Here is a 26,346-nt window from a genome sequence, read left to right on the forward strand (position 1 = left end):
ATGGGGCTTATGATGACAAGGGGCGTTTCTCACGATCTGGCGGTGACATTAGAAAAGCGGAGCGCTCAAAGGGCAGGGCCACAACTAACAGAGGGCCGGGTGCCTTCTGGATTGACCTGAGTGAAGACCAGGCTTCTGCCAGTAGCGGGCGGAGCTATCACCGGCAAGGGGCGGGGCCACTTCGAGACCTGGAGAAGGCGGGGCTTCTGTTGACATAAGGCGGGGCTTCCGTAGACCTGGGCGGGGCTTCTGTTGACAGAGGGGCGGGACGGTTCCCTACCTCCCGCCGTGAGGCAGAGGCCCGCAGAGGGCCGGGTCGGACCCCAGGGAAGCAGGAGGGTCCGGGAGTGGAGAGCCAGGCACGGAGCGGGGTGGGGGCGCGCGGAGGGCGCGCGCGCGCGCACGTGGGAGGGCGCCGCCTGGGCCGGCTCTTCCCCTACCCGCGCTCCCGCCCCCGGTCGGCTGCTGGGGCGCGCGCCTCGCCTCGCACCCCCACCCCCGACTCCCTACGCTCCGCGGAGTTCGCAGAGCTTCCGAAGCCGTGAGCCGACCCGCCGAGCGGTTCCGGGTGTAGGGTTCACAGGTCAAAGTTGACTCCCTGAATAGTGCAGCCGGTTTGAAATGCAAGATGGCGGCGGCGGGGCTCTGAGAGGCACGGCGGCCCCTGCAGGTAGCTGCGCGAGCGGGCTCCGCGACCAGCGGCCCAGGGCGTCCGGGGCTACGGGTGGGGACCGGCGGCGCAGAGTCCGCGGCGGGCCGGACGGGGGAGGGCGGCCCCGGGGCAGAGACCCCGGAGAGCTAAGCGCGCTCGGCGCGGCGGGTGGCCAGGCGGATGGGCGCGGGGCGTCCAAGGGGCAGGGACCCGGCCTTCCTGGGCCGGGATCGCCGCCAGGGGACAGACCCTGAGCCTCCTTTGCGCTCCCGGGGTCTCTGCGGCCGCGGAAGGAGCTGCGGTGGGCTCTGTAAGGGGAAATTTCAGTCCTCCTGCCTACGAGAGGGCTGAGCAACTTGGGATTGTTGAAGGAAGTGAGGACTGGGTCTCCCTAGAAGGGGGGCAGGCGCCGCAGTGATGGAACACCCTAGCAATGTTGAGGGTCCTGGGGGAGGTCCGGAGCCCTGCCCTGCACGGGCGTGTGGCCTCGTGGGGACTTAGTCTCCCTGAGAGTCAGGAGAGATTCTCTTGCTGGAGCTGAGCGCACTGGTATTGGGGTTGGAGCCCGGAGAGATCCTTCGGGGAAGGGCTGTACCTCACTTTGGGTAAGGCTGGGCACCCATTTCGGGGCAAGACTCAGAGCTGAGTCCTTAAGAACTATATTAGCTTTTGAGGGAGCCCTGGGACTTAGGGAGAAGTTGATTAGAGAGAATGTAAATGTTATCCGTCCCTTTCAGGAGGGAGAGAGGGAGGCTGACCATGGACCGCTCCAAGCCTTAGGGCCTGAAGGGAACAACCTCCCGGTCTTTGCAGGGAATTAAGGGCTAGGAAGGAGCTGTGAGAGGAAGGGGGTCTAATGGCAGCAAAGAAGAGCCCTGGCGGATGCTCTTTCCCTGCGTATTTACACCAAAGTTCTAGGAAACAGGACTTGAAATTCTTTGTTTCAATACGTCTCTCCCCACCTCTCTGTGGGTAACACTAAGGGAAAAGCAAAACCCTGGAGAAGAAGAAGGAAAACAAAAAAGATAAATTAAAAAAAATACAAGAAAGAAAGAAAAAATAAAATAAAGAGAAGAAAAAGGTTCCGTTGGATATCCTTAGCTTATGTTAGCGCAGGATCCAGCTCTCTGGCAGGTTTCAGTGAGAGACTCGGGTAGGAGAATTAGGAAGCGGGAGAGGGGATGGATAGAGGAGGCATATGGGGAAGAGATTGGGCAGAGCGGGAATTCCACAGGGCTTTTCTGTCATCTCACCCCAGCTCTAAAGAAAAACATGAGAAGAGGCTAATCTTTGTGGGGAGAAAAAAATGTCAGGAAAACTAACTGATAGAGAATTTGTAATGTGTTTAGGTTGGGATTGCATGTAACTTGAAACGAAGGAGCAATTCTCTTGGAGAGTGAGAGGATAGCAAAAAAGGGAAAATCACAGGATTGGGAAATAGAGTAGTTCCCAGTTAGGGAGGAAGAAGCAGCTTTATCCCAGGAATAGTGACTATTTGTTGGGTTGGAGTATATGTTTGTGTATAACCTACATGAGTGCACCTTAAGATTTGTCGGTATTGGTCACTGTTTCTCAGTCTTTGTCTGAAAGCTTTAACTTGTGTTATATGGTGCTACGTGAATTATCCTTGCTTCTGAAAAATCATCCTGAAAAAGTCGTTTGTTTTTATGCCAGTGGTGAGGATGAACAGGATTTGGTGTTAACAAAGATACTGACCCTAGCATATCTCATAGATTTTTTAAAAAAATTTCTTAAGTAGAAATTCTGACTCTTGATTTTAAGCAAAAGAAATGTGAGTGCTGCCAAAAACAATAATGCTGTAACAGGATATAAAAGAAAAAGGGCTTTCATGAATATTTTTTCCTCTTAGTTTTTCCCTTCTTACTCTAAGCATTTTAGGGCTAAGCAGACTAATTTTGTGCAAAATAAGTTGTCAAACCTTGGGTCCTTTCAATATAGAATTGATAGCATTTCATTTATCAAGGACTCTTTTTGTAGAAGAATCTCTTCAAATGCTTTATTTAGTGATAAGGATTAAAATGAAAAAAAAAGAATTAAAGGAAGACTTGGGTAACTGATGACAGCTCTGATTCATATAGATTTCTTGAACCATTCTAGTATTTTTTAAAACAGCTTTAACGTCTTCAATAGAAATGTTTTTAAAAACACATTTCAAGTATAAACTAGTTTAGAGCTGCATGTTTGGAACATTGTTATTCATGTGTGCTGTTCTTTGGTTTCCCCAAAGTGCACGTAGGTCTAGTTTTATATTCAATTCTGACCAGATTAGGCTGGATGAACCAGAAAGGCATTGCTGCCAGATGGTTTGAAAATATGCTAAGGCTGAAAACATAAATGTGCCTGTGCTGGTGAGCGCTCATTAGTAGATGTCTCTCCCTTATAGTGAGCTGATTATTTCACTGGATTGGAGGACAGTTCACGAATGATGCAGCAATTATTTCACCTTTAATGATACTTGTGTTATAAGTTCTTTTTTTCAATAAATGTGAACAAAAGTTTTACAATTATTTTATTTATGAACTTGATAGCATAGGTGAGGTGGCTCATTTTGGAGATTTTCTCCCTTTTGTTATTATATTTCACATTGAGACTGAAAGGTGATGTTATGATATACTATACATTTTCCTTCTTGTAATGGTAAATAGGCACAAAAATGTGATATTTGGGACTTACTTAAATGGAAGTACTCTTAAAATTACTAAAATGATTACAAGTGTAGCTGAGGAAGTAACCTTTTTATGTACGTTGCAACATTGTGGATTTGGGCTCAAAAGACTCTATACGCGAGTTCGTGCCCTGGTCCGGGAAGATCTCACATGCCGCGGAGCGGCTGGGCCCGTGAGCCATGGCCGCTGAGCCTGCGCGTCCGGAGCCTGTGCTCCGCAACGGGAGAGGCCACAACAGTGGGAGGCCCGCGTACCGCAAAAAAAAAAAAAAAAAAAAAAAGGCTCTATTTATTTGAATATTAACAGTTTTGAAATTTCAGTGCCTAAGCTAGTTTTTAATCTAATATCATATTCAGTCAATTCAGGGAGGTGTCCAGAAATATCTATTGCACTGTTTGTGGTAATAGCCAGTATAGCACATTCACTTTTATGTCTAAATTTTTTCTAACTTAAAATCCTCTTAAGTCATCCTATGTAATTTCAAAAGTAATTTAAATTACATTTATTTGAAGGGAAAAAAAACTATGGCACTAGCCTTTGAATAATAGCCAGTGTTTCCCTAATATGATTGTATACTGTTGCTCTGATATATTAATAGTTGTAGTCCGTGAGTAACCAGATTTGCATGACTCAGCTGCTGATTAAATTACTAATCAGGATATACATTTGCATTTACATTTTGGAGATCTGTGTTTTATACAGTTAATTTTTTTTAATATAGATTTATTTATTTATTTATTTATTGGCTGCGTTGGGTCTTCCATGGCTGTGTGCAGGCTTTCTCTAGTTGCTGAGGGCTTCTCATTGCGGTGGCTTCTCTTGTTGCAGAGTACAGGCTCCAGGTGCGCAGGCTTCAGCAGTTGTGGCACACGGGCTTCAGTAGTTGTGGCTCGTGGGCTCTAGAGCACAGGCTCAGTAGTTGTGGCACACGGGCTTAGTTGCTCTGCGGCATGTAGGATCTTCCCGGACCAGGGCTCGAACCCATGTCCCCTGCATTGGCAGGTGGATTCTTAACCACTGTGCCACCAGTGAAGCCCTATACATTTAATTTTTTTTTTTTTTTTTGGTATGCGGGCCTCTCACTGTTGTGGCCTCTCCCGTTGCGGAGCACAGGCTCCGGACGCGCAGGCTCAGCGGCCATGGCTCACGGGCCCAGCCATTCCACGGCATGTGGGATATTCCCGGACCGGGGCACGAATCCGTGTCCCCTGCATCGGCAGGCGGACTCTCAACCACTGCGCCACCAGTGAAGACCTATACAGTAAATTTTTAAAGTAAATATTTATGTAAATTTTTATGTAGGTTGCCAGGTTTTGGTCTTAAAGGGTACTTAATCTTTTCAGTTTATATAATCAGTATCCCATAATGTATTTGAAAGGTATAAAGATGGTCTTATGTACCTTTGGTCTGAACAAATATGATGATATACTTTGGAAAACAAGTATATATGAGCAGTTTAAGAGTGACGTTTTTTCAAGGGAGTAAAAACTGAGTAAACCACTTTTTATACAGGATTTTTGTTTTCAGTTTTAAATTTAGATTTTTTAAAAATCATTTTATCAAAGCTTATGTAAAAAATTAAACCATTAAAGTGGTAGACATATCATATACATATTTATCATTTAAAATAAAATAACTTTGTCATTAAATTTTAGTGATTTAATATTTCCCTTAGGACTTCTGACTCCCTTTTTCCCCTTCCTAAAGGTCTTTCTCTTTTTTTGATTGTTGTGAGGAATGAAGGGACATAGGAATATTCTGATATTTCTAAGCACTTCACTCATAATTATGTTTTTCTTCTTTACTAAGTTTATTCCCTTTTACCTTCCGATATTATGAAAAAGAAGTTTGTTAAAATTTGTCTGGGGGCTTCTCTGGTGGCGCAGTGGTTAAGAATCCGCCTGCCAATGCAGGGGACACTGGTTCGAGCCCTGGTCCGGGAAGATCCCACATGCCGTGGAGCAGCTAAGCCCGCGAGCCACAGCTACTGAAGCCCGCGGACCTAGAGCCTGTGCCTCACAACAAGAGAAGCCACCGCAATGAGAAGCCCTCACACCGCAACGAAGAGTAGCCCCCACTCTGCGCAACTGGAGAAGAGCCCACGCACAGCAACGAAGACCCAATGCAGCCAAAATAAATAAATAAATAAATAAAATAATAATAAAAAAAACTTGGCTGGGCTTGGACTCTACTTGGGAGTGGGGTTGGAAAAAAAGAACACTCACTGTATTACTATGATAAGATTTATATCAGAAGTTTGTGAGTTCTATGAAACACCCCTTAAAACGTGTCATATATTAGTGATTTATCTTGAAGCTAAGGTCAGAGAAACTATGTGCATGTTGGGGTGGGGGGTATAAATTATGATTGATTAATGTCTACCTGCTAAAGCCAGCCTATTCTATCATTGCTTAATATGCTCAGAGGTATGAAATGGAAAATAAAATGGATTGTTTTGTGGACTTTTAAAATATTTTATAATGTTTCAACATTTAGCAAATTGTATGTGTGTGTGATAAGAACTCCTAGGATTTAGTCTTTTGACAACTTTCGTATATAACATAGAACAGTGTTAATTATATTTATCGTGCTGTACAGTACATCCTTAGTACTTATTTATCTTATAACTGCAAGTTTGTACCTTTTGACCACCTTCATCCAATTCCCCCACCCCCCAGTCCTGTATCCTGCCTCAGTAACCACAAATCTCATCTCTTTTTCTATGAGTTTGTTTGTTTTTTGAAGTATAACTGACCCAGAACACTATGCTAGTTCTCAACATTTAGCAAAATTTAAACAAAGACTTTCTTTGTTGTATAACTTAGTTAATACCTTAAATAAGAGTCAGAAAAATCTAATTGCAGACTTACCATGGGCCAGGAAATAGTCCAAGCACTTTACATGTGTTATTTCTTTCAATACTTACAACAACCCTATTAAATAGGTACTATCATTAGCCCCATTTTACAGATGACGGGGCTATGGCACAGTCAGGCTAAGTGGCTTATCCGGGACCACACAGCTAGTAAGTGACAGAGCTGGGACTTGAACCCATGCACTCTGGTTCCAAAACCCAAATTCTTCATCTTTATTTCCAGTCCGTCCTCTACTGCCAAAATAACTGATCTGTTTTATTACATAATGTATATGGTTGAGATGACTTATTTAATTTTCTAAGTTCACTCTATTCCTAAATTTTAAAATGATACTTTGAATTTGAGAGGTGTCCTAAAGTACTCCCAGTATCAGGACCTGAACTAACATCAGGCAAGTATGCTTTTCATCCAGAAATGCTGAGGAACTCATTTGTTGCTCCTCTAGTTGCCTTGTGCCTTTGCATGTCTTGGCAGCTCTTCTCAGAGACTCTGGTTCAGTAAAACATCTTGCAATTACTGTGTGATTTAAGAATGGATTCAAATAGGTTACCAATTTCCTATAATATTAATAATTCATTTTGGAAAATAACCTCCCCGCTTTGACAGCTGTTTCCTATCCTCTCTTCTAGTCCACATCTTGTAGATGGATGGCTAAGGAGTGTCCAAACAAGGAGATACCAGGAAATGAAATTGTAGAATCCCAGGCTGCAGACAGAACAGGATGCTCCACTGGGTCTACCAAGAAAATGCTCTTTTGCTTTTCATGAAAATAGTGTAATTATTCAGCCTAAGCTTTAACTTACCCTACAAGTATTTTACTAAAGAACTGGTATATTTACATGATTTCTCGATTTAAGTGGGCTCTCCATAAGCAATGCTAGAATAGGCTGGCTCTAGCAGGTAGACATTAATCAACATGCACCCCAACACCCATCCCAACATGCACATAGTTTCTCTGACCTTAGCTTCAAGATGAATCACTAATATATGACACGTTTTAAGGGGTGTTTCATAGAACTCACAAACTTCTGATATAAATAATCTTATCATAGTAATACAGTGAGATTGTTCTTTTTTCACCAACCCCCACTCCCAAGTAGAGTCCAAGCCCAGCCAAGTTTTTTTTCTTTTTTTTTTAACTTTTGGCTGCGTTAGGTCTTCGTTGCTGTGTGCGGCCTTTCTCTAGTTGCGGCAATCTGGGGCTACTCTTTGTTGCGGTGCGCGGGCTTCTCATTGTGGTGACTTCTCTTGTTGTGGAGCACAGGCTCTAGGCGCGCGGGTTTCGGTAGTTGCAGCACGTGGGCTCAGTAGTTGTGGCTCGCGGGCTCTAGAGTGCAGGCTCAGTAGTTGTGGCGCACGGGCTTAGTTGCTCCACAGCATGTGGGATCCTGCTGGACCAGGTATCGAGTCCGTGTCCCCCGCATTGGCAGGTGGATTCTTAACCACTGCGCCACCAGGGAAGTTCCCAGCCAAGTTTTAACAAACTTCTTCATAAAGTTGTATGTAGTAATAGCAGGAATCAAAGGATAAGGTACTGAGGGAAATCATCTTCCTTAATATTCATTCACTATGGTTTTCAGAGTTTCTCTGCTTAAAGAACAATTATAAAAATGCTTCAACCCTTCAAAAGCATTATTTACTTTTATTTAATAAGACAAACAATTATAGTTTTTACTTAATTTTCCTGACTGGTTTAACAACTGTGAATAATATACCACAACATTTTTAGACACAAATCTGAGTTTTCAGAGAATTTTCAGTTTGCTTGATTTTGTACCATCTAATGCTTCACAATGCACTGATTGAAAAACCATTCAGTAGTAGCTTTCTTGCAAAAATGAAATAACCACCAGTCATTCTATTAGATATACCATATGTTTAGGGGTAGAATACCACTAATTTATTTAAGTAGTATTGGCATGTCCCCAGCATTAATGATCCACTTCATTCCAATTAATATGTAGTAGATTAGGGTACAAATATCACTAGGCTTACATGTAAACATACAAACACACACCTCCTCCCAACTCTTAGTTTAACTAAGTTGTCTATCGTAACTTTTGTGTACTAATTTTTTACAATCCCCAATTTCTACATCTCAGCTTTCATATTATAGACTGCATATATTCACCTTTTGAAAACTTTTATTGAAAATAGTACAATAGTGACTTGGTTGTTTTATAAAATATAAAGATATTTTGAAATGTAGTTTTCAGTTTTGAATTTCTTACTAAGATTGAGTTTGGCATTTCGATGATTCTTTTAAAAGTTCTGTGAGGAAATGAAATTTTTTAAAAATTACATTTATTTTTACAAAGCCAAAGCATAAGCTTAAAGTTTCCGAATAAGACTGAATCGTATCTAGAATAATAAAGCGATATTACTTTTTTTGTAGGAGATGGCAGATAGGTACTTTGGACCTGTTGGTAATGATGGCCTGAGCTAAACATCTCCTAATTTGAGGGGACACCCTTCTGTGTCAAAGAACAGAATGCGAAGGAAGCTATGGCAAGTATGTGTTTCATCGTTTTGGTATGGTAAAAACTCAGATACTGAATGTGCTCACTTAATATAGTGATACTATATTTGGCTAAAGTTTTAAAAGCTTTTCTTAAAAAAGCAGCAGATATATTCTTAACTCTTTTTCAAGAAATGTACTTTCAAACTTGAAAAATATAGAAGTATTGTCTGCTTTAATTTCAAAGGAAACAGCATCACACTTCATAATAAATCTATGTGGTATATTTAGAATTGAGTTTTCAATCTATTCAATACATTTGCTGACATCCACTGTGTATCAGGCACTGTACCAGGTGCTGTGGTAATAGTGGTGAAACAGACAAATGAAGGTCATGAGGGTAGAGACCTTTTCTGTGGGGAAATTGATCTAGAAATTTTACTGTTCTTTTGCCTATATCCAGAAAAATGCTTCAAGACTTACAAGAACAACTTCTGAAAATATGTTTTCAGTATACAGTCCTCTAAGAATAATTACAATTATAAAATTTAAGATATTAATAATTAAATACTTTGATTTAGGTTAGGCATACCACTATTTAAATATTTGAATATATTTTTACTTATTATATTTTATTTACCTGATATAACTTGGCTTTTATAAGAAGCATTAGATTACGTACTATACTGTTGGAAATATTTATTTAGTCCAATTGTTATTGTATATGATTCCAGAAAGTACTAGGAAAGATTCCATAACCATTAATTTGGTGGTTCACTTTCATTTTTTGTGTTCTTACAAGTTGACATTACCAATACTAATTACTGTTATCCTTCAAAGTATTTTTTAAATTAATTAATTAATTTTATTTATTTACTTTTGGCTGTGTTGGGTCTCGGTTGCTCCGCGTGGGCTTTCTCTAGTTGCGGCGAGCGGGGGCTACTCTTCGTTGCTCTGCGTGGGCTTCTCATTGCGGTGGCTTCTCTTGTTGCAGAGCACAGGCTGTAGGCGCGCGGGCTTCAGTAGTTGTAGCACGCAGGCTCAGTAGTTGTGGCTTGTGGGCTCTAGAGCGCAGGCTCAGTAGTTGTTGCGCACAGGCTTAGTTGCTCTGCGGCATGTGGGATCTTCCTGGACCAGGGCTTGAACCCGTGTCCCCTGCATTGGCAGGCGGATTCTTAACCACTACGCCACCAGGGAAGCCCCCTTCAAAGTATTTTTAAAAATTGAATGATTATATCCTGAGTGAAATAGGTAACAGTTACTTTATTTTATAAATGGGGAAGATAATGGACAGATGAATGGCTTTTCAGCCTTTCAATGATAATCTCACTTAGAATCAAGAATAGCATTCTTGTGTTAGATTGTCTGTGAAAGATTTAATACGCTTCCTTGAGAAAAGTAGGGGAAAATTATTTTCAGCCGAAAATTACTTTTGGATCATATTCACAAACTTGAATAATAAAGACAGGAGATTTCATTATAGGGCTAGTTTGTATATCACTCTCATTATGTTACATACCGACCTACATGCCAGCAGAGGGTAGAACACCAGGATGTTAGTGTCCTAGAGACCATTCAAAAAGACATTTCACTCCTCAAATCTGGGGTCAGAGCTTACCAGGAGAAATCTGTCTAGCTTAGATTCTTCTTTTAATCTTTAGCAGCGTTAAAGTTGGCTTTCTCGGGTAGAAAAAAAAAAACAGGTAGAGAGGATAGAGTTTCTAACCCTTTAAGCCTTAATTAGCATTAGCAAAGGGATCTTCTGAAATTAGATAATCTTTGGCCACAGTTTCTTAGATGCTGTTACTTGGATCACATTCACTCCCGTCTGTATTCACCTTGATACTTGAATTTTTATTATTTTGAGACCATTTTGGCAATTTTCTTGAGACTTATCTCTTAGGTAATAATTCTAGGTTACAGTAATTTTTACAAACGTTTGTTGTGGGTACAAATTTGGGTTGACAAATTGCTCATTTAATTTTTTTTTGAGAACTTGACTCTTGTTTCTAAATATTTTTATATTTTAGCTTTGAAAAATGCCTCAAGTTTGTAAAGACCAAAGAAAAATTTTGTAATTAAAAAAAGTATCCTCTTGGACACTTTTTTTTTGAAAAAACATGGTAGATAGCATTTGTTTTAATTTGAGTCCATTATTCTTTGTTCCTACTGTTATTTCAGGCATTCTGTGATTTTGGTGGATTTGTAACTTTTAGTTTGAATACAAACATGTAAAAATAAGTATTTTCAGCTGGCTAAACAGAACTCTGACTCAGAGAGGGAGAAGTGAAACTAAACAGAATACAGAGTCCTAAGAGTTCTCAGGATAGGTATAAATACACATTTCAAAGGATTCTTAGTTTGTATATTTTAGTTGTCCTAAGAACAGTTTTACTTAGTTGGTACTTGGTCAAAACTAACACAGTACTTAAAAATCATAGTTATCTTCTAAATGTTCTTATTTGACCCAGAATTGGCCTAAAAACAAAGTTTGTTTTTATTCGCATAAAATCTTACCAAAATAACATGCCTTTGTGGCTAACTAGGCCAATAAACTGTTAATCATTTAATTTAAAGTACAAGCCAGTCTGAAAAATAGAGGCTTGGAAATTCAGTGTAGCTATGGACCTACTTAGTTATAAAATTTTTTAAACTTTTTTTTTAGCACTAAGCATAGAATTTGAAACAATTCACTAACTTTTTATAGTGTATTACATTGAGAACCTGTTTTTAAATCTCTTTAAAAATATAGAATATCATTAAAATATAGTTTTCTCTTATAGAGAAATAATGATTCTAAGTTCAAATTTGCATTTGCTATCTTTATAAGAACTGTGCCTTTTCTTCTGAATTCTACTGCAGGACTAATTCTTTGAATGAATTTATCATCCTTGTTTCATTTTTATATAGTCTACAAATTTAGATATACACTATTCACACATAAAACTGATTTGTTATGGTAGAATTATAGATATTGGTAAATATTTGTTGAATATCCATTGCTGTGTTTTAATAAATAGAGTGTTTTATATTTGAGCATGTTTTCGTATTCTAGGGACTAAGGTAATTTTATTAGTAAGGATTTTACCAGTGAAAGTACTGTAAAGCGAGCACAGCTGTTCTTTATAGCTCCTCTATAAATGAGTGCTTAATGAAGTAGAATGTAGGTTATAATACACAATACACATATATTTTAAAGCTTGTTTTTTCCCCAGCAAATATTATTGGAGTCTTAATAGGCGCTGTTTGGCCCTGAGAATATAGTGGAGAGCCATGTAAGAAGAACTACTCTTAGAACTGCTCCAGATTTTTATTCTGTGATGAAATAAATTTTGCTTTCACTAAATGCTTTTCTGCAGAGAAAATTTCATGTAATTATTTTCATGAGTTAAGAATCATGAATTGATTAAGGAGCATCCTACCCTCCGGAGAAGAACCAGTGCGCAGATAGAACCATGGAAATTGGCTTGGCCTATATCTACACCCTGGAGATTATGTGTGGTCTTGCGGGCTCTTAGAACCAGTCTGACTTCTCTACCGTCGGGCAGCAGTCCCCAAAGACGTCTGGAATACCCCTGAATGCTGTACACACTCAGATTCTTCTTCCTCCTGAAAAAAACCTTTATGTAGCACATGTTTTTGCTTTAAAAATAGAAAGTAAACTTTGTTTCCAGCTTGAGACAAATGACCATAGAAATATTTTAGTCTATTTGCAGTTTTAAGGCCTTGAAACTATTGTTTGTTGTATTTACAGTAAAGCAATATCATAACAATATTAAAGAAAACTTGTAAATACCACACATAAAAAAATTTCACCCATAATCTCATGTGAAAATTTCATTTTTTATGTTCTCATCTAGTCTTTGTCCACATGCATACATATTTTCCCATAGTTATTTTATAATCAATATACAAATTTTATTCTGATTTTTAAAAATTTAACAGTAAATGGATACTTTACCATATTCCTTAATTACTTTTTTGAACATCTTTTTTTTTTTTTTGCGGTACGCGGGCCTCTCCCTGCTGTGGCCTCTCCCGTTGCGGAGCACAGGCTCTGGACGCGCCCGCCCAGTGGCCATGGCTCACGGGCCCAGCCACTCCGCGGCACGTGGGATCTTCCCGGACCGGGGCACGAACCCATGTCCTCTGCATCGGCAGGCGGACTCTCAACCACTGCGCTACCAGGGAAGCCCTGAATATCATTTTTAATGGCAGTGTAATGGATTTGATCATTTATTTTTTTAACGTATTTCTCTACTGAAAGAGTAACTGAAAATAGCATTCAAATATAATTATATTTACAGTGCTGGATGCATTTAGAGCATGATTTTTTCTTTTATTGGCAGACTTCACTTTATGTTTTACCTGCAAAGCCACCTAGCTCCTCAGTTGTGCAACTAAACTCTAACCCTCTTTTATAGGTAAATAGTGCAAGCTTCTGCAAATTGATTTTAAGCTTTTTTGAGTTGACTTTCAAAGGGAGGATGAGATGCCTGTCAGCTAATAGAAATTTCTATATGGCAGTTTTACTGTTTCAGCTCCACTGCACTGTAATGATGAAAGGAGATGAATTGAAACCACACCATGGAAATTCTTATTCTGTATTTTTAACCCCTTTTGCTTTTTCGTTCAACTTGTGTGCTGATTATGATTATTATTATCAACTTGTCAGCTGATTATGTTGCTTGAGAGATAGAAAGAAAGAGAATAATAGTAAATAAATGGTATTTATTTATTCCGAAAAGAATTTTTCAGGGACTGGGGGAAAAAGCATTAGTTAGGCACCTGCTGTGTATCAGAGTGTGTGAAGCATTTTTATTTGATCAGCCTCTGAGGTAGGATACCAGTATTCTTATTTTCTCCAGGGCAGCGTTCTCTGCTTCTTTTCTAGAAGCCTCCTGTAGTGTGCTTATATAGTTCCCGATACTTCGTCTCTCATTGCGTTGATCATAGTTAGTCTAAGTAATTGTTTACTGCCTGTTTTCCTTGCTCAACTGCTAGAATCTGGCAGACCAGAGATGATCTGTCCTGGTCACTGCTGTAATCCAAGTGCCCAACACAGTGCCTGGCACGTGGTTGACCTTCAACAAATAGTTGTTCAGCGGATTTGTTGAACTGAAGAATTTTGGTTTTATAGGTGAGAAAACTGAGGTTGATATGAAGTTGATATTGGGTAACTTTTCCAGTCACCTAACTACTAAGTGACAGAGGAGACTCTAAAACCTGTGGTTTTACCCTACACCACAAAGCCTCTGTGAACTTATCCCCCTGGGCCTGGGTTTCTTCTTCCATAAAAAAATGGGACGATTGGGCTTCCCTGGTGGCGCAGTGGTTGAGAGTCCGCCTGCCGATGCAGGGGACACGGGTTCGTGCCCCGGTCCGGGAAGATCCCACATGCCGCGGAGCGGCTGGGCCCGTGAGCCATGGCCGCTGAGCCTGCGCGTCCGGAGCCTGTGCTCCGCAACGGGAGAGGCCACGGCAGTGAGAGGCCCGCGTACTGGTAAAAAAGAAAAAAAAAAAAGGGACGGTTGTGCTGAGGTCCCTGCTTACCCCCCAGAACATGACTTTATAATAAGGACCACGAGGATGCCCTTGTTTGTGCTTTGATTTATTTTTAGGTTATATCATAATAATAGAATTGAGCCATTGGACCAAATCTTGAGGCTCTTTTGGAAACTCTTAGTCTCCCTTTGGAAATATGTTAAATAATATATTGACTCTGGTTTTGTTAGCAAAATGTGAGCAAACAGTTTTAGAAGTGAAGAGGAAAGAGTATTTCTCAGGTCTATGTAGTTGAGTATAGAAATAATCCAGGTTGAGGCAACCTAGGCTACTCAAAATAATCAGATTTTTAGTCTTTTGCATTACTGAAGATTTTTTTTTAAACCTTTCTTTTTTTTTTTTTTTGTGGTACGCGGGCCTCTCACTGTTGTGGCCTCTCCCGTTGCGGAGCACAGCCTCCGGACGCGCAGGCTCAGTGGCCATGGCTTACGAGCCCAGCCGCCCCGCGGCTTGTGGGATCTTCCCAGACCGAGGCACAAACCCGTGTCCCCTGCATCGGCAGGCGGACTCTCAACCACTGCGCCACCAGGGTAGCCCTTAAGCCTTTCTTTTAAGTAGCTTATTTAAATTTAATTATAATTTTCAAATTATACATTTAAGTTAAAATATTTAATTTAAATAAATTTAATTTATAATTTAAAATTTTCAAATTCCTTTCAAAGACCAGTGCTTTCAAAGGAAAAAGCACAATTGTGCGTATATATCATTAGATAATAATACATGAATATTTTGTAATTTTCATGACTTTAGCAAAAAATAATTAAGGTTTTAAAATTTTATATCTGTTTCAGTTCTTACAAACTGACCATCCTGAGCTAGTGAACTATAAGGAAAAGAAATAAAAGTAATAATTTCGTAGCATGTTCCTATTTTTATACTAGATAGGATAAAAAGTAAGAAGTTTAACCCAAGAACTAGAGAACCAGAATAATAAAGGGATCTGAGCTCCTCAGGTTTCTCTTCTGTATCTTTTTATTAGTATGGGTTACTCTGTTCTACTCCTAGGCGCTCCAGTCCTGCCTTTTAGAGTGAAACAACCTGAAAGTACACATTAAATTCACTTTAGCTTTCACATTTCACTTAGCACTGGCAAGCTGAGGATTTTTGATGAAAGTATTTTTTTTTTTTTTTTTCTTTTTTTGTGGTACGCGGGCCCCTCACTGTTGTGGCCTCTCCCGTTGCGGAGCACAGGCTCCGGACGCGCAGGCTCAGCGGCCATGGCTCACGGGCCCAGCCGCTCCGCGGCACGTGGGATCTTCCCGGACCAGGGCACGAACCCGTGTGCCCTGCATCGGCAGGCGGACTCTCAACCACTGCGCCACCAGGGAAGCCCCAGTATTTACGTTTTTAAGGCAAAGACTTCAGACACATCTCAGAACCCATCAGAGGTGGAAGTAGGGATTGTGGGGTCCGTGGGATGGGGTCAGGAAGTAGTTTAGCTTCTATACTTCTCCGACCAGTGGCTATATTCTTTAATCAGTTTTGCACTTAGGCTTCTCATAGAATTTTGTTTGAAGAAAGGGCTGTCCTGCTTAGAACAAGAAGTTTGAAAACCACCATTTTCAGGAAATGTAGTTTCAAGAAAAACCCCTCTATCTTTGACTTCTGGCTGTTAATATACCCTAATAAATATAATAAGATTCTATGAGAATAACAGTCACAAAATAGCTTACTCCCCTGCCTTTCAGCAATTCTCCTTCACTGTTAAAAATGTGGGTGCTGCTCATTGGTTACTGTTCTGCTTAAAGTCTTATTTGAGGAATTCCCTGTTTCTAATGAGGAAAAAATGATAAAAACAGTGGTGTTCCTTATTGAACTGAGTAGGAGAGATGGTATTATCTTATTTTATAACATTTAGTTAAGAAATCATTTTAAATTTCAGTGATTTCTTTATGTTCCCTTAGAAATCAAAATTGTTTTTTTTTTTTTTTTGCGGTACGCGGGCCTCTCACCGTTGTGGCCTCTCCCACCGCGGAGCACAGGCTCCGGACGTGCAGGCCCAGCGGCCATGGCTCACGGGCCCAGCCGCTCCGCGGCATGTAGGATCTTCCCAGACCGGGGATCGAACCCGTGTCTCCTGCATCGGCAGGCGAACTCTCAACCACTGCGCCACCAGGGAATCCCCAAAGATTTTTTATAGAAAAAAAAGAACACTAACACTTTTGAGAGTGGGGTTTGGATTGTTGATACCATTATTATTACTAAGCTGATGCTCTTTATTTTGTAATATGGGAAATCAGGACATTTAGTCTGACTTTTGGTCCAACTTTCCACCTGTTGCTTGGATCCATCAAATGGATATGTAGTATATATTTGAATAATCCCAGTGAGGAGGATCTTACCACCTTCAAAGGCAGGACATTCTCTCTTTGGACAGCTCTGTTTCCTAAAAATGTTTCTCCCTTTACTGAGTCATGGAGACCTAGTTTTGCTATAATCTTTGAAATAAACTTTTTCTCCTCAGTTCAGCTAGGACAAGGATTATGCTAGTAAATGAAAATAGTTCCAATTCGTGGTACAAAATAAGTGATACCACTTACTGTATTCATTTTCATTTGGTTTAGAATTTAGAAGCACTCCAACTTTGATTTAGCATGAAAATTGTATTTTAACTATTTTGGGTGCAAAAGTATTAAAATGTATTTGTATGAACATAACTCACTTTTTCTTGATGATTCAAGGTCATTCTTGTGAATTTCAGCTATGTTATCCATGATGATGCCCTTAGGGCATTTTGAATTTTACAGGACTCTTTTCCTATTCATTCTAGTTCAGGTTGGAAGTAGTTTTTTTTGTGTGTGTGTTGGCGGTGGGGGGTGGGGGGATCTTAGTTCCCCAACCAGGGATTGAACCCCGGGGCACAACAGTGAAAGCGCTGCAACCTAACCACTAGACCACCAGGGAACTCCCTAGTTCAGGTTAATAAGCATTTAGTGACTCTCTACTTCCAGGCTTCTGTATGCAAAAGGAGATATAGAAATGTATGAGAAGTCAGCCAAGATAGCTCAGCTGGGAGAGCTTAGATTGAAGACATAAAGGAAGTTGCCTCCATCCAGAGTTTCAGGAGCTTTGCTATGTCTCAAAAAAGCTATTACTTTAAAAAAGAAGGAAAAAATGAATAAGGAAACTGGAGGTTTCGGGACAGAAGTGTAACATTCCTCTGGTACAATATGGTAAGTTCTAGACTAGAAAACAAGCCGGGGAGGAGGTTGGGCCGAGCTAAGGGGAGAAGGTGATCTATCAGGCAGATTTATAGAGAGGTCATCACACCCAGCGCACGAACAAGTGTCCTGGCACAAGGAATGGCCTGCACTGAGAGTCCTTAGAATAGCAATCGTTTTTGCTCTGTGCCTAAAACATAAAGAAATAGGAGATGGTAGGAAATTGAGGTTGCAGCCAGGATGTGAAGAGAACTACATGTGGCTTAAGGAGTTTGAACTTCATTCTTTCAGCACTGGGGACCCATCATAAGCTTGAAGTCAGGAGACTGACATGATTAGATATGTTTTACCAATTTTGATAGCATTGTGGAGAATGATTAAGATAATGTTTCTGAAACTTTGATCATTTATATTCTGCCTTTGTTGCTTTTGCCATACTTGGGCATGCTTTGGGGATAAGACAGACCAGGAGGAAGAAGCGGGCATAACTGATGGATTGAATTTCTTATACACTTAGTGGTCATAGTCTTGAGTATCTGTGGCTGCTTTTATAGTTTTAAAGTTCCTCCCCTGTTAACAGATTATCATTTCACACTGATATTAGTATGCCTGCCGAAGCAGACTCTTTTTCCCCCTTCCCTTCCAATGTATAGCTGGCTAGCTGAAAAATCCAAATAAACAAGCCCGTGGGCTGACCCATGAGGTACAGTACATGACCTAAAGTGAGTTGGCTTGGAGACATCTATTTTGACCCTTAGAGGACTTTTTTCCTGGTCTGGTCTTATTCTACATCTTTATAACTGAGCTCTCCAACAACTTCATGTAAGTGAAATATAACTGTAATTTGCTTAATAGATCATAATCACTCATTTAAAAACATTTTTTAATTTATCTTAATGTAGGTGATTGGAGTTGTGCTTCAAAAATTTCAGCAGTTCAGCAGTATTTTATTTGCCAACCATAAGCTCTTTACTTGATAGCACCATGAAAAAGCTGCTAATGAGACTTGTTGAGCACAAAGACAGACTTGAAGAACCAAAAGCCATTGTTTTCAAATGAAGAATACTGAACAGTTTTAAGCCCCAATGCTTTTTAATCACCACTGAGATTTCCCCCATAACATCAGAATGGCAAGCAGGCGAAAATCCACAACACCCTGCATGGTCCTTGCCAGTGAACAGGATCCAGACCTCGAGCTGGTATCAGATTTGGATGAAGGTCCTCCTGTACTTACACCTGTAGAAAACACCAGAGCAGAGAGTATCTCAAGTGATGAAGAAGTTCATGAATCCGTAGACTCTGACAATCAGCAAAATAAAAAAGTTGAAGGTGGCTATGAATGTAAATATTGTACTTTTCAAACTCCAGATCTAAATATGTTTACTTTTCATGTGGATTCAGAACATCCCAATGTAGTGCTAAATTCATCCTATGTTTGTGTCGAATGCAATTTTCTTACCAAAAGGTATGATGCACTTTCCGAGCATAATCTGAAATATCACCCGGGAGAAGAAAATTTCAAGTTGACTATGGTGAAACGAAATAACCAGACAATCTTTGAACAAACAATAAATGATCTGACTTTTGATGGTAGTTTTGTTAAAGAGGAGAATTCAGAGCAAGCTGAATCGACAGAAGTTTCTTCTTCGGGAATATCTATCAGTAAAACTCCTATTATGAAAATGATGAAAAATAAAGTGGAGAACAAACGGATTACAGTTCATCATAATTCAGTTGAGGACGTTCCGGAAGAGAAAGAGAATGAAATCAAACCAGACCGTGAAGGAACTGTGGAAAATCCAAGTTCTTCAGCTTCTGAATCGAATACAAGTACTTCCATTGTAAACAGAATACATCCAAATACTGCCAGCACAGTTGTGACCCCGGCAGCAGTTCTTCCTGGGTTAGCACAGGTTATCACTGCTGTATCAGCTCAGCAGAATTCCAATTTGATTCCCAAAGTCCTCATCCCTGTTAATAGCATTCCTACCTACAATGCTGCATTGGATAACAACCCCCTTTTGCTTAACACCTACAACAAATTCCCTTATCCAACAATGTCAGAAATTACTGTTCTTTCTGCCCAAGCAAAATATACGGAGGAACAGATCAAGATATGGTTTTCAGCCCAACGTCTAAAACATGGTGTTAGCTGGACTCCCGAGGAAGTAGAGGAGGCGAGAAGAAAACAATTCAACGGAACAGTCCACACTGTACCTCAGACCATAACTGTCATCCCCACCCACATTTCCACAGGGAGTAATGGTTTACCATCCATCTTACAGACATGCCAAATAGTTGGCCAGCCAGGTCTGGTCCTTACCCAAGTGGCTGGCACGAATACCTTGCCAGTAGCAGCACCTATAGCCTTGACAGTGGCAGGGGTTCCAAATCAAACAAACGCACAGAAAAGTCAGCTCCCAGCCGCTCAGCCTACTGCAGAGACCAAGCCAGCAGCAGCAGGAGCCCCATCCTCTCAGCTTGTAAAAAACGAGACTGCAGTGGCGAACCCTGATGCGTTCGGCGTTCGGGCAAAAAAGACTAAAGAGCAACTGGCAGAATTAAAAGTGAGCTACCTAAAGAATCAGTTTCCCCATGATTCCGAAATTATCAGACTTATGAAAATCACAGGGCTGACAAAAGGAGAGATTAAAAAATGGTTTAGTGACACAAGGTACAACCAGAGAAATTCAAAGAGTAATCAGTGCTTACATCTCAACAATGATTCCTCCGCCACTATTATCATAGACTCCAGTGATGAAACCACGGAATCCCCAACTGTTGTTACTTCACAGCAGAAACAATCCTGGAATCCTTTTCCAGACTTTACTCCCCAAAAGTTTAAAGAGAAGACGGCAGAGCAGCTTCGTGCCCTACAGGCAAGTTTTCTCAACAGCTCTGTACTTACAGAAGAAGAATTAAATAGGTTAAGAGCGCAAACCAAACTTACCAGAAGGGAAATTGATGCTTGGTTTACAGAGAAGAAGAAATCAAAAGCTTTAAAGGAAGAGAAAGGAGAAATAGAGGAAAGCAATGCAGGTAGTTCCAAAGAAGAAACTGGAGAAACTTCTCCTGGAGATGAGTCTAGTGCACCTAAGTCAGGGAGTACGGGCAAAATATGTAAAAAAACACCCGAGCAGTTGCACATGCTTAAAAGCGCATTTGTCCGAACACAGTGGCCGTCGCCAGAAGAGTATGACAAGTTGGCTGAAGAAAGTGGGCTTGCTAGAACAGACATAGTTAGTTGGTTTGGGGACACCCGTTATGCTTGGAAAAATGGAAACTTAAAATGGTACTACTACTATCAAAGCGCCAATTCAAGCAGTATGAACGGTCTGTCTTCTCTTAGAAAAAGGGGGAGAGGGAGACCCAAAGGAAGGGGAAGAGGAAGACCTCGCGGGCGGCCCAGAGGAAGCAAGAGAATGAACAACTGGGACAGGGGGCCGTCCCTCATCAAATTTAAAACTGGAACTGCAATACTTAAGGATTATTACCTGAAGCACAAATTTCTTAATGAGCAAGACCTCGATGAACTTGTTAACAAATCACATATGGGCTACGAGCAGGTCAGAGAATGGTTTGCTGAAAGACAGAGAAGATCAGAGTTAGGTATAGAATTATTTGAGGAAAATGAGGAGGAAGATGAAGTTATTGATGATCAGGAAGAGGATGAAGAAGAAACAGATGACAGTGACACTTGGGAACCCCCACGACATGTGAAGCGGAAGCTTTCTAAATCAGATGACTGAAATGTAAGTTGTTAAGCTGCGTGTGCATTCACCAACCACATACATTTAGCACAGTCACCTCGTATTTGTCATCGTCACTTTTGACGGATTTTTTCTAAAATAGTTTCTCTTATGCCTCGTAAGAGGACTAGGTGCCATGAGGATAGCCAAGAGATACGATTATCATGTGTAGTCTGATTCTTGTGATGGTTATGTTTATTATGTAGAGTTTAATGTTGCCTTAATTATTTTTTATGTGAAATGTTCTTTACTTTGTTTTAAGGGAAAGTTACCCATTCTCGAAGAAGGAAGACTGGTGGGCGGGTTGGGGATTCACACATACTAAAGATAACTAAAATGTATTTCTTGCAACCCTCCTTCACTAAAGCTTCATTTTTTGCCTGTTTAAGGAAAGAATTCAAAAACGAAAACTAAAAAGAAGGGGAAAAGTATACCGAAGGAAAGACTTACCACAGGGGTGAAGATTGCTCAGTTTTAGGAAACTAGGTGAAAATGGCTATCTCTCTTTCTTTCTTCATTGTATTGCCCCCCAAACTATTAGATTTTTAACTAGAGTTTAAAATGCTTTAAGTATTAAAATTATTCAATTTTTTTTCTATTAAAAGCCAAAGGTCTGTTTTAAGCAATATATAAATTCATGTTTGCTTAGGTGGCATCTGTCTTTGAAAACTGTGATATAAATTATTTCTGTTTTAGGGATCAGTGGTAAATAACAGATTTTATATTAAATTAACTCAATTGCCTAAAATGTCTTTTCCTTATTTGATATAAAACAAACCTGCTACCAGCAGAAACACATTATTAAGTTAAAAATATCTCTCTGTAGGCATAAAAGTGCAAGTATATATGCTTTAAATTTGAAAGGTTTGGCCTGTTCCTTAACTCTTAATTCTTTTATAGATTGGATTAATTAAAATTTCACTGTAGTTGCAAATCCAGATACCTGATTTGGAGTTAGAACTTGAATTCTTAATACTTTTGGAATTCAGTAGCATAGTTTGCTTCTTTTCTACTCTCTGTTTTAGAGTGTTCTAGGATAAGACTGTACTTTTTTTTAAAACAGTGCAATTGTCATGAAGTGTTTGTATCTGTCCATCAGTAGTCCAAAAGCACCTTGTTGTCAGAAATCACTGCAGTGTTCTGAAACAGCAGGGGAGGAAAAGAGGCTTAGACCCTCATCATGTGAGCATATTTATTACACTTACTTCCATAGCTTTTTGCATCCCTACCCCATCTGCTACTTTTATGCTCTCTTATTCTACACAGAATTTCTTTAATTCCCCCATGCCTTCCTCCCTGGTTTTATTTATTTTGTTTTAACAATTATTTATAGAGAGCTTAATATGTACCAGGCACTATTCTTATTGCTTGGCAGTAAGCAAGATATTCTTTTTTTCCAGATATTCTTTTCATTAACAGTTTTTTTTTTTTCAGGCAGAAAAACAGATGAGACTAAAAATGCACCTATTTTAGAATGAATCTCACTCCAGGTTATAGAGCATAATGTATCCTTGTGAGTCACAGAAGTTAAACAGTCTGTACGGCTTTATCCTGAAACGCAGCCCTCCATTTCCTTATGTCAGAAATCTTCAGGACAGGCTTTCTTCTGACCCAGATGCAGAAAATATTTTTTACAGGCTTTTTTGTTGTTGTTGCTAAACACAAGAATGTGCACTCGGCCAAGACTGAATCAACAAATTTGTTGCTGCAGTGAATTGTTGTCGTTGTTGTAGTAGTAAGCTCTGCAGTGATTTTGGAGGAAGTTGTAATCTCATTCTAAAAATAATGTGAACTTTGTTGTACAGCTTAGTTTGACCTTACTTTAAGTTTGTGTGGGTAATTCTTAAGTTATATATCAATACGCTAATGGACACTAGGGTCAGAAAATTCACACAAAGCCATGCATGGTTTTTAAAAAATTGTATCGTATATGTTATACATGTACTTTTGTGGTACCTATATTGGCATGCTCTAATTTTAAAATACGCAAAAGTCTAAAATTATAAAACCCATTAATTACCAAGTTATCACTGGCTTAACAAAATAATTTTTCATCTTATAAAAGGATTCACCATAAATTTCCTCTAAACAGTTACTTCTTCATTTAGATACGGTTTAATTTACCAAAAAAAAAAAGTAACCAAAACCTTTCCAAAACAGTTACTGCAAAAAAGTGATAAACACATATGTCTTTTGCACAAGCTAGCCCCATATATAAAAGTCTTTAGATTTCATAGTCTATTATGAATACAATGAAATATATACTTCCAACTAATATTTTTTTATAAATTATTACATGTAGGTAAAAAATGTCTGTAAGCAAATCTGGTATATGCAGAACATATACACTGGAGTTGCACACAAAATCTGCATTACACAAGATACATATGGCAAGTGATCTCAGGATTAATAAGCGAATACAGAGGATGTATTTTAATCGTTTTTGTTTCTAAAAGTGGTAAATGTTAAAATATGGTTATCTTTAAAATTTTAGTTTTTTATTATGTTTTTCTTTTATAGCTGCCTAAAACGTTGGAGGAGAATCAATTCTTCAACTCCAGATGTCTGGTTTACTGTGAATGGGCTCAATCTTTGATGACACTGAAAACGTTTGGGGGCATACACAATCTCAAAAAATAGGATCCAATACCCAAAAACAGTGGGACTCAATGTTGTGTCAAAGTTAAACTGCTGCAGACGGCAGAAGTCCTGCAGCGCACACAGGACACTAATTAAAACAACTTGTAAGCAGTCACATTTCAATGAAGTGCATTTTTATTCTGATATGATGGAGACATTCTGATTCTTAGACTTTCTGAGGGGGTTTAATGACCACTAGAGCTTGTCCTCATATTCTGTTCAGCTTAATACTGTATGTCTCGTAAGATGGGCCTTATTGCCTGTATTCTTTGATATATGATTAAGATTATAGCTTTGAGTGACCAAACATTTTACAGAGTAAAACTTGTTTGAAGCAGGAAAAAGAAAAATCTGATTTATTTCTATGTCTCATTTCTCAGGCCCTGCACTAAGATTAAGGAGTTGTGCGTGGGTTTATGTAATTACAGCGTAAGTGAAAAACAGGCTGTGGACATATTGGAGCAAGAAGGTTTTGTGGTATCATTGGCGCTTAATGATTGGATCTTTCATTGAACACATTCATGGATACCACTATTACTACTTGTAATACTCTGTTACTTTTTTTCATTAGAAATTGAATTAGCTTTTTCTTAAACCGAACATAATCAGTACTGAAGAAGGGAAAGAAACTGGCATAAGAATTTGAATAGGGTGAAACTCTGAAATAAATATTGTACCAAAAATGTGAAAAAGAACCATGTAGTAAATATTAACTTAGTGTTTTCTTACAATCGTATAGAAATCAGAAATTTTGTACAGGTGACAGATCAGAATTTTCAAGAATTATCTTTTGGTGAAATTCTACTTTGTGTAACAACTTCAATGAATAAAGAAAAAAATTCTGAACTGATCAGAATGAGGTAAAACTTAGCTTCTCACTTATGAACATGGCAGTGTTCACTGTTAACTCTTGCCATTTCAGGAGACTGAAAGTTCCTCCTAACTCAAACTTTGTAAAGACCGGTGCTGTTCATTCGTGTTGAGAAGGACCCTTTCCTTTGTGACTACAGGACCATTTTTCAAAATGTGCTTTCTTCATAGAAGAAATGTTCAGTTTCATTAGCTTTGGATTTTAAAATGTTTTTCTGAATGACCAGATGTAGTGGGCTTGGCCAGTTTATTTTATCTAATTTAATGAATAATAAATATTAAGCTCTTGTTTTTACCTAAATGTTTGTCATCTAATGAAAATGTTATGAAAAAGCCTTGACTATGCATGCTGCTTTCATTTTTATAAACTTTTCATTTTTTAACTATAGCTTTATTAGTAATTCCAAAATGCTGCAATTTAGCTTATTTCTTCATTCAAACAGCTGGCTTTGTGGGTGGCTTTTTCATACTACTGTTAACTTTTTTTAAGAGAAGCAATGTAAAGACAGTAACGATTTAATGCACTAAACTGTTCTTTCTTTTACACGTTTAAAAACTTCTTAAAGCACTCTGTATTATAATGATTAAATTGCTCCCTTTTTTAAATCATTGCTAATGTGGTCTGAGTTTTGTTTGACAATAATTTTAATGTTTTCAAAATTTGAAATGTCAAGTATTGGAAATGAAACCTTTGAATATATTTATATTATGTTTCCCTTGCAATATGTTAACTTTGTATAACTGTAAATAACTATTAGTAATTTTTCCCCAGTCTCTTAAGACTTGACACTTAAATCTGCTCTGATGTTTGCTAGCTTTTAAATATATTTATTTGACAGAGCAAAGAACCCTCTTCTCCTGGTTAACTGTGTCCTTGAATACAAAATAAAAGTTAGCAGTGATTAGTAGTTTTCAGTGATTTTTTTTTCATTTTATTAACTGCATTTTCAAAAAATCATGGTAAAATATAACAAAAGTTGCCATTATATCCATTTTTAAGTGTACAGTTCAATGGCATTAATTATATATACAGTGTTGGGCAACAGTATCCACTATTTCCAAAACTTTTCATCATCCCAAACAGAACTCTGTAACTGTTAAGCAATAACTCTCCATTGCCCCCTCCCTACAACCCCTGGTAACTTTTCATCTACTTTCTGTTTCTATGAATTTGCCTATTCTTGATATTTCAAATAAGTGGAATCATACAATCCTTGTCCTTTTATGTCTGAATTATTTCATTTAGCATAGTGTTTTCAAAGTTCATTCATATGGTAGCATATAGCAGAATTTCATTCTTTTTTTAATAAATTTATTTATTTTTATTTGGGGGGCTGTGTTGGGTCTTCGTTGCTGCGTGCGGGCTTTCTCTAGTTGCGGCGAGTGGGGGCTACTCTTCGTTGCGGTGCATGGGCTTCTCATTGTGGTGGGTTCTCTTGTTGCAGAGTATGGGCTGTAGGTGTTCGGGCTTCAGTAGTTGAGGCATGTGGGCTGAGCAGTCGTGGCTTGTGGGCTCTAGAGCACAGGCTCAGTAGTTGTGGCGCTCGGGCTTAGTTGCTCCACGGCATGGGAGATCTTCCCGGACCAGGGCTCGAACCCATATCCCCTGCATTGGCAGGCATTCTTAACCACTGAGCCACCAGGGAAGCCCTCATTCTTTTTTATGGCTGAATAATATTCCAGTGTGT

General features: G+C 39.3%; 1 protein-coding gene across 6 annotated transcripts; it reads left to right on the forward strand.

The window, feature by feature from the left end:
- The first annotated feature begins 371 nt into the window (after positions 1 to 371).
- Positions 372 to 25,650, forward strand: ZHX1 (zinc fingers and homeoboxes 1). 6 transcript variants are annotated; one of them, XR_013824444.1, is made up of 4 exons: positions 8,610 to 8,727; positions 18,302 to 21,151; positions 21,538 to 21,634; positions 23,669 to 25,650. XR_013824444.1 is itself a non-coding variant. In XM_079901173.1 (3 exons), exon 2 carries the CDS (start codon positions 18,527 to 18,529, stop codon positions 21,146 to 21,148), a length of 2,622 nt encoding a protein of 873 aa, XP_079757299.1. In that variant the 5' UTR covers positions 8,610 to 8,727; positions 18,302 to 18,526; the 3' UTR covers positions 21,149 to 21,151; positions 23,669 to 25,650. The 6 variants fall into 6 exon arrangements, 3 of the variants coding, with proteins under 3 accessions (XP_079757299.1, XP_079757301.1, XP_079757300.1); XR_013824442.1 differs by lacking the exon at positions 8,610 to 8,727 and adding an exon at positions 372 to 670 and having other exon boundaries at positions 18,302 to 21,634; XR_013824443.1 differs by having other exon boundaries at positions 18,302 to 21,634.
- The last annotated feature ends 696 nt before the right edge of the window (positions 25,651 to 26,346 follow it).

This window comes from Stenella coeruleoalba (genome assembly GCF_951394435.1).
Source record: "Stenella coeruleoalba genome assembly, chromosome: 17".
NCBI lineage: Eukaryota > Metazoa > Chordata > Mammalia > Artiodactyla > Delphinidae > Stenella > Stenella coeruleoalba.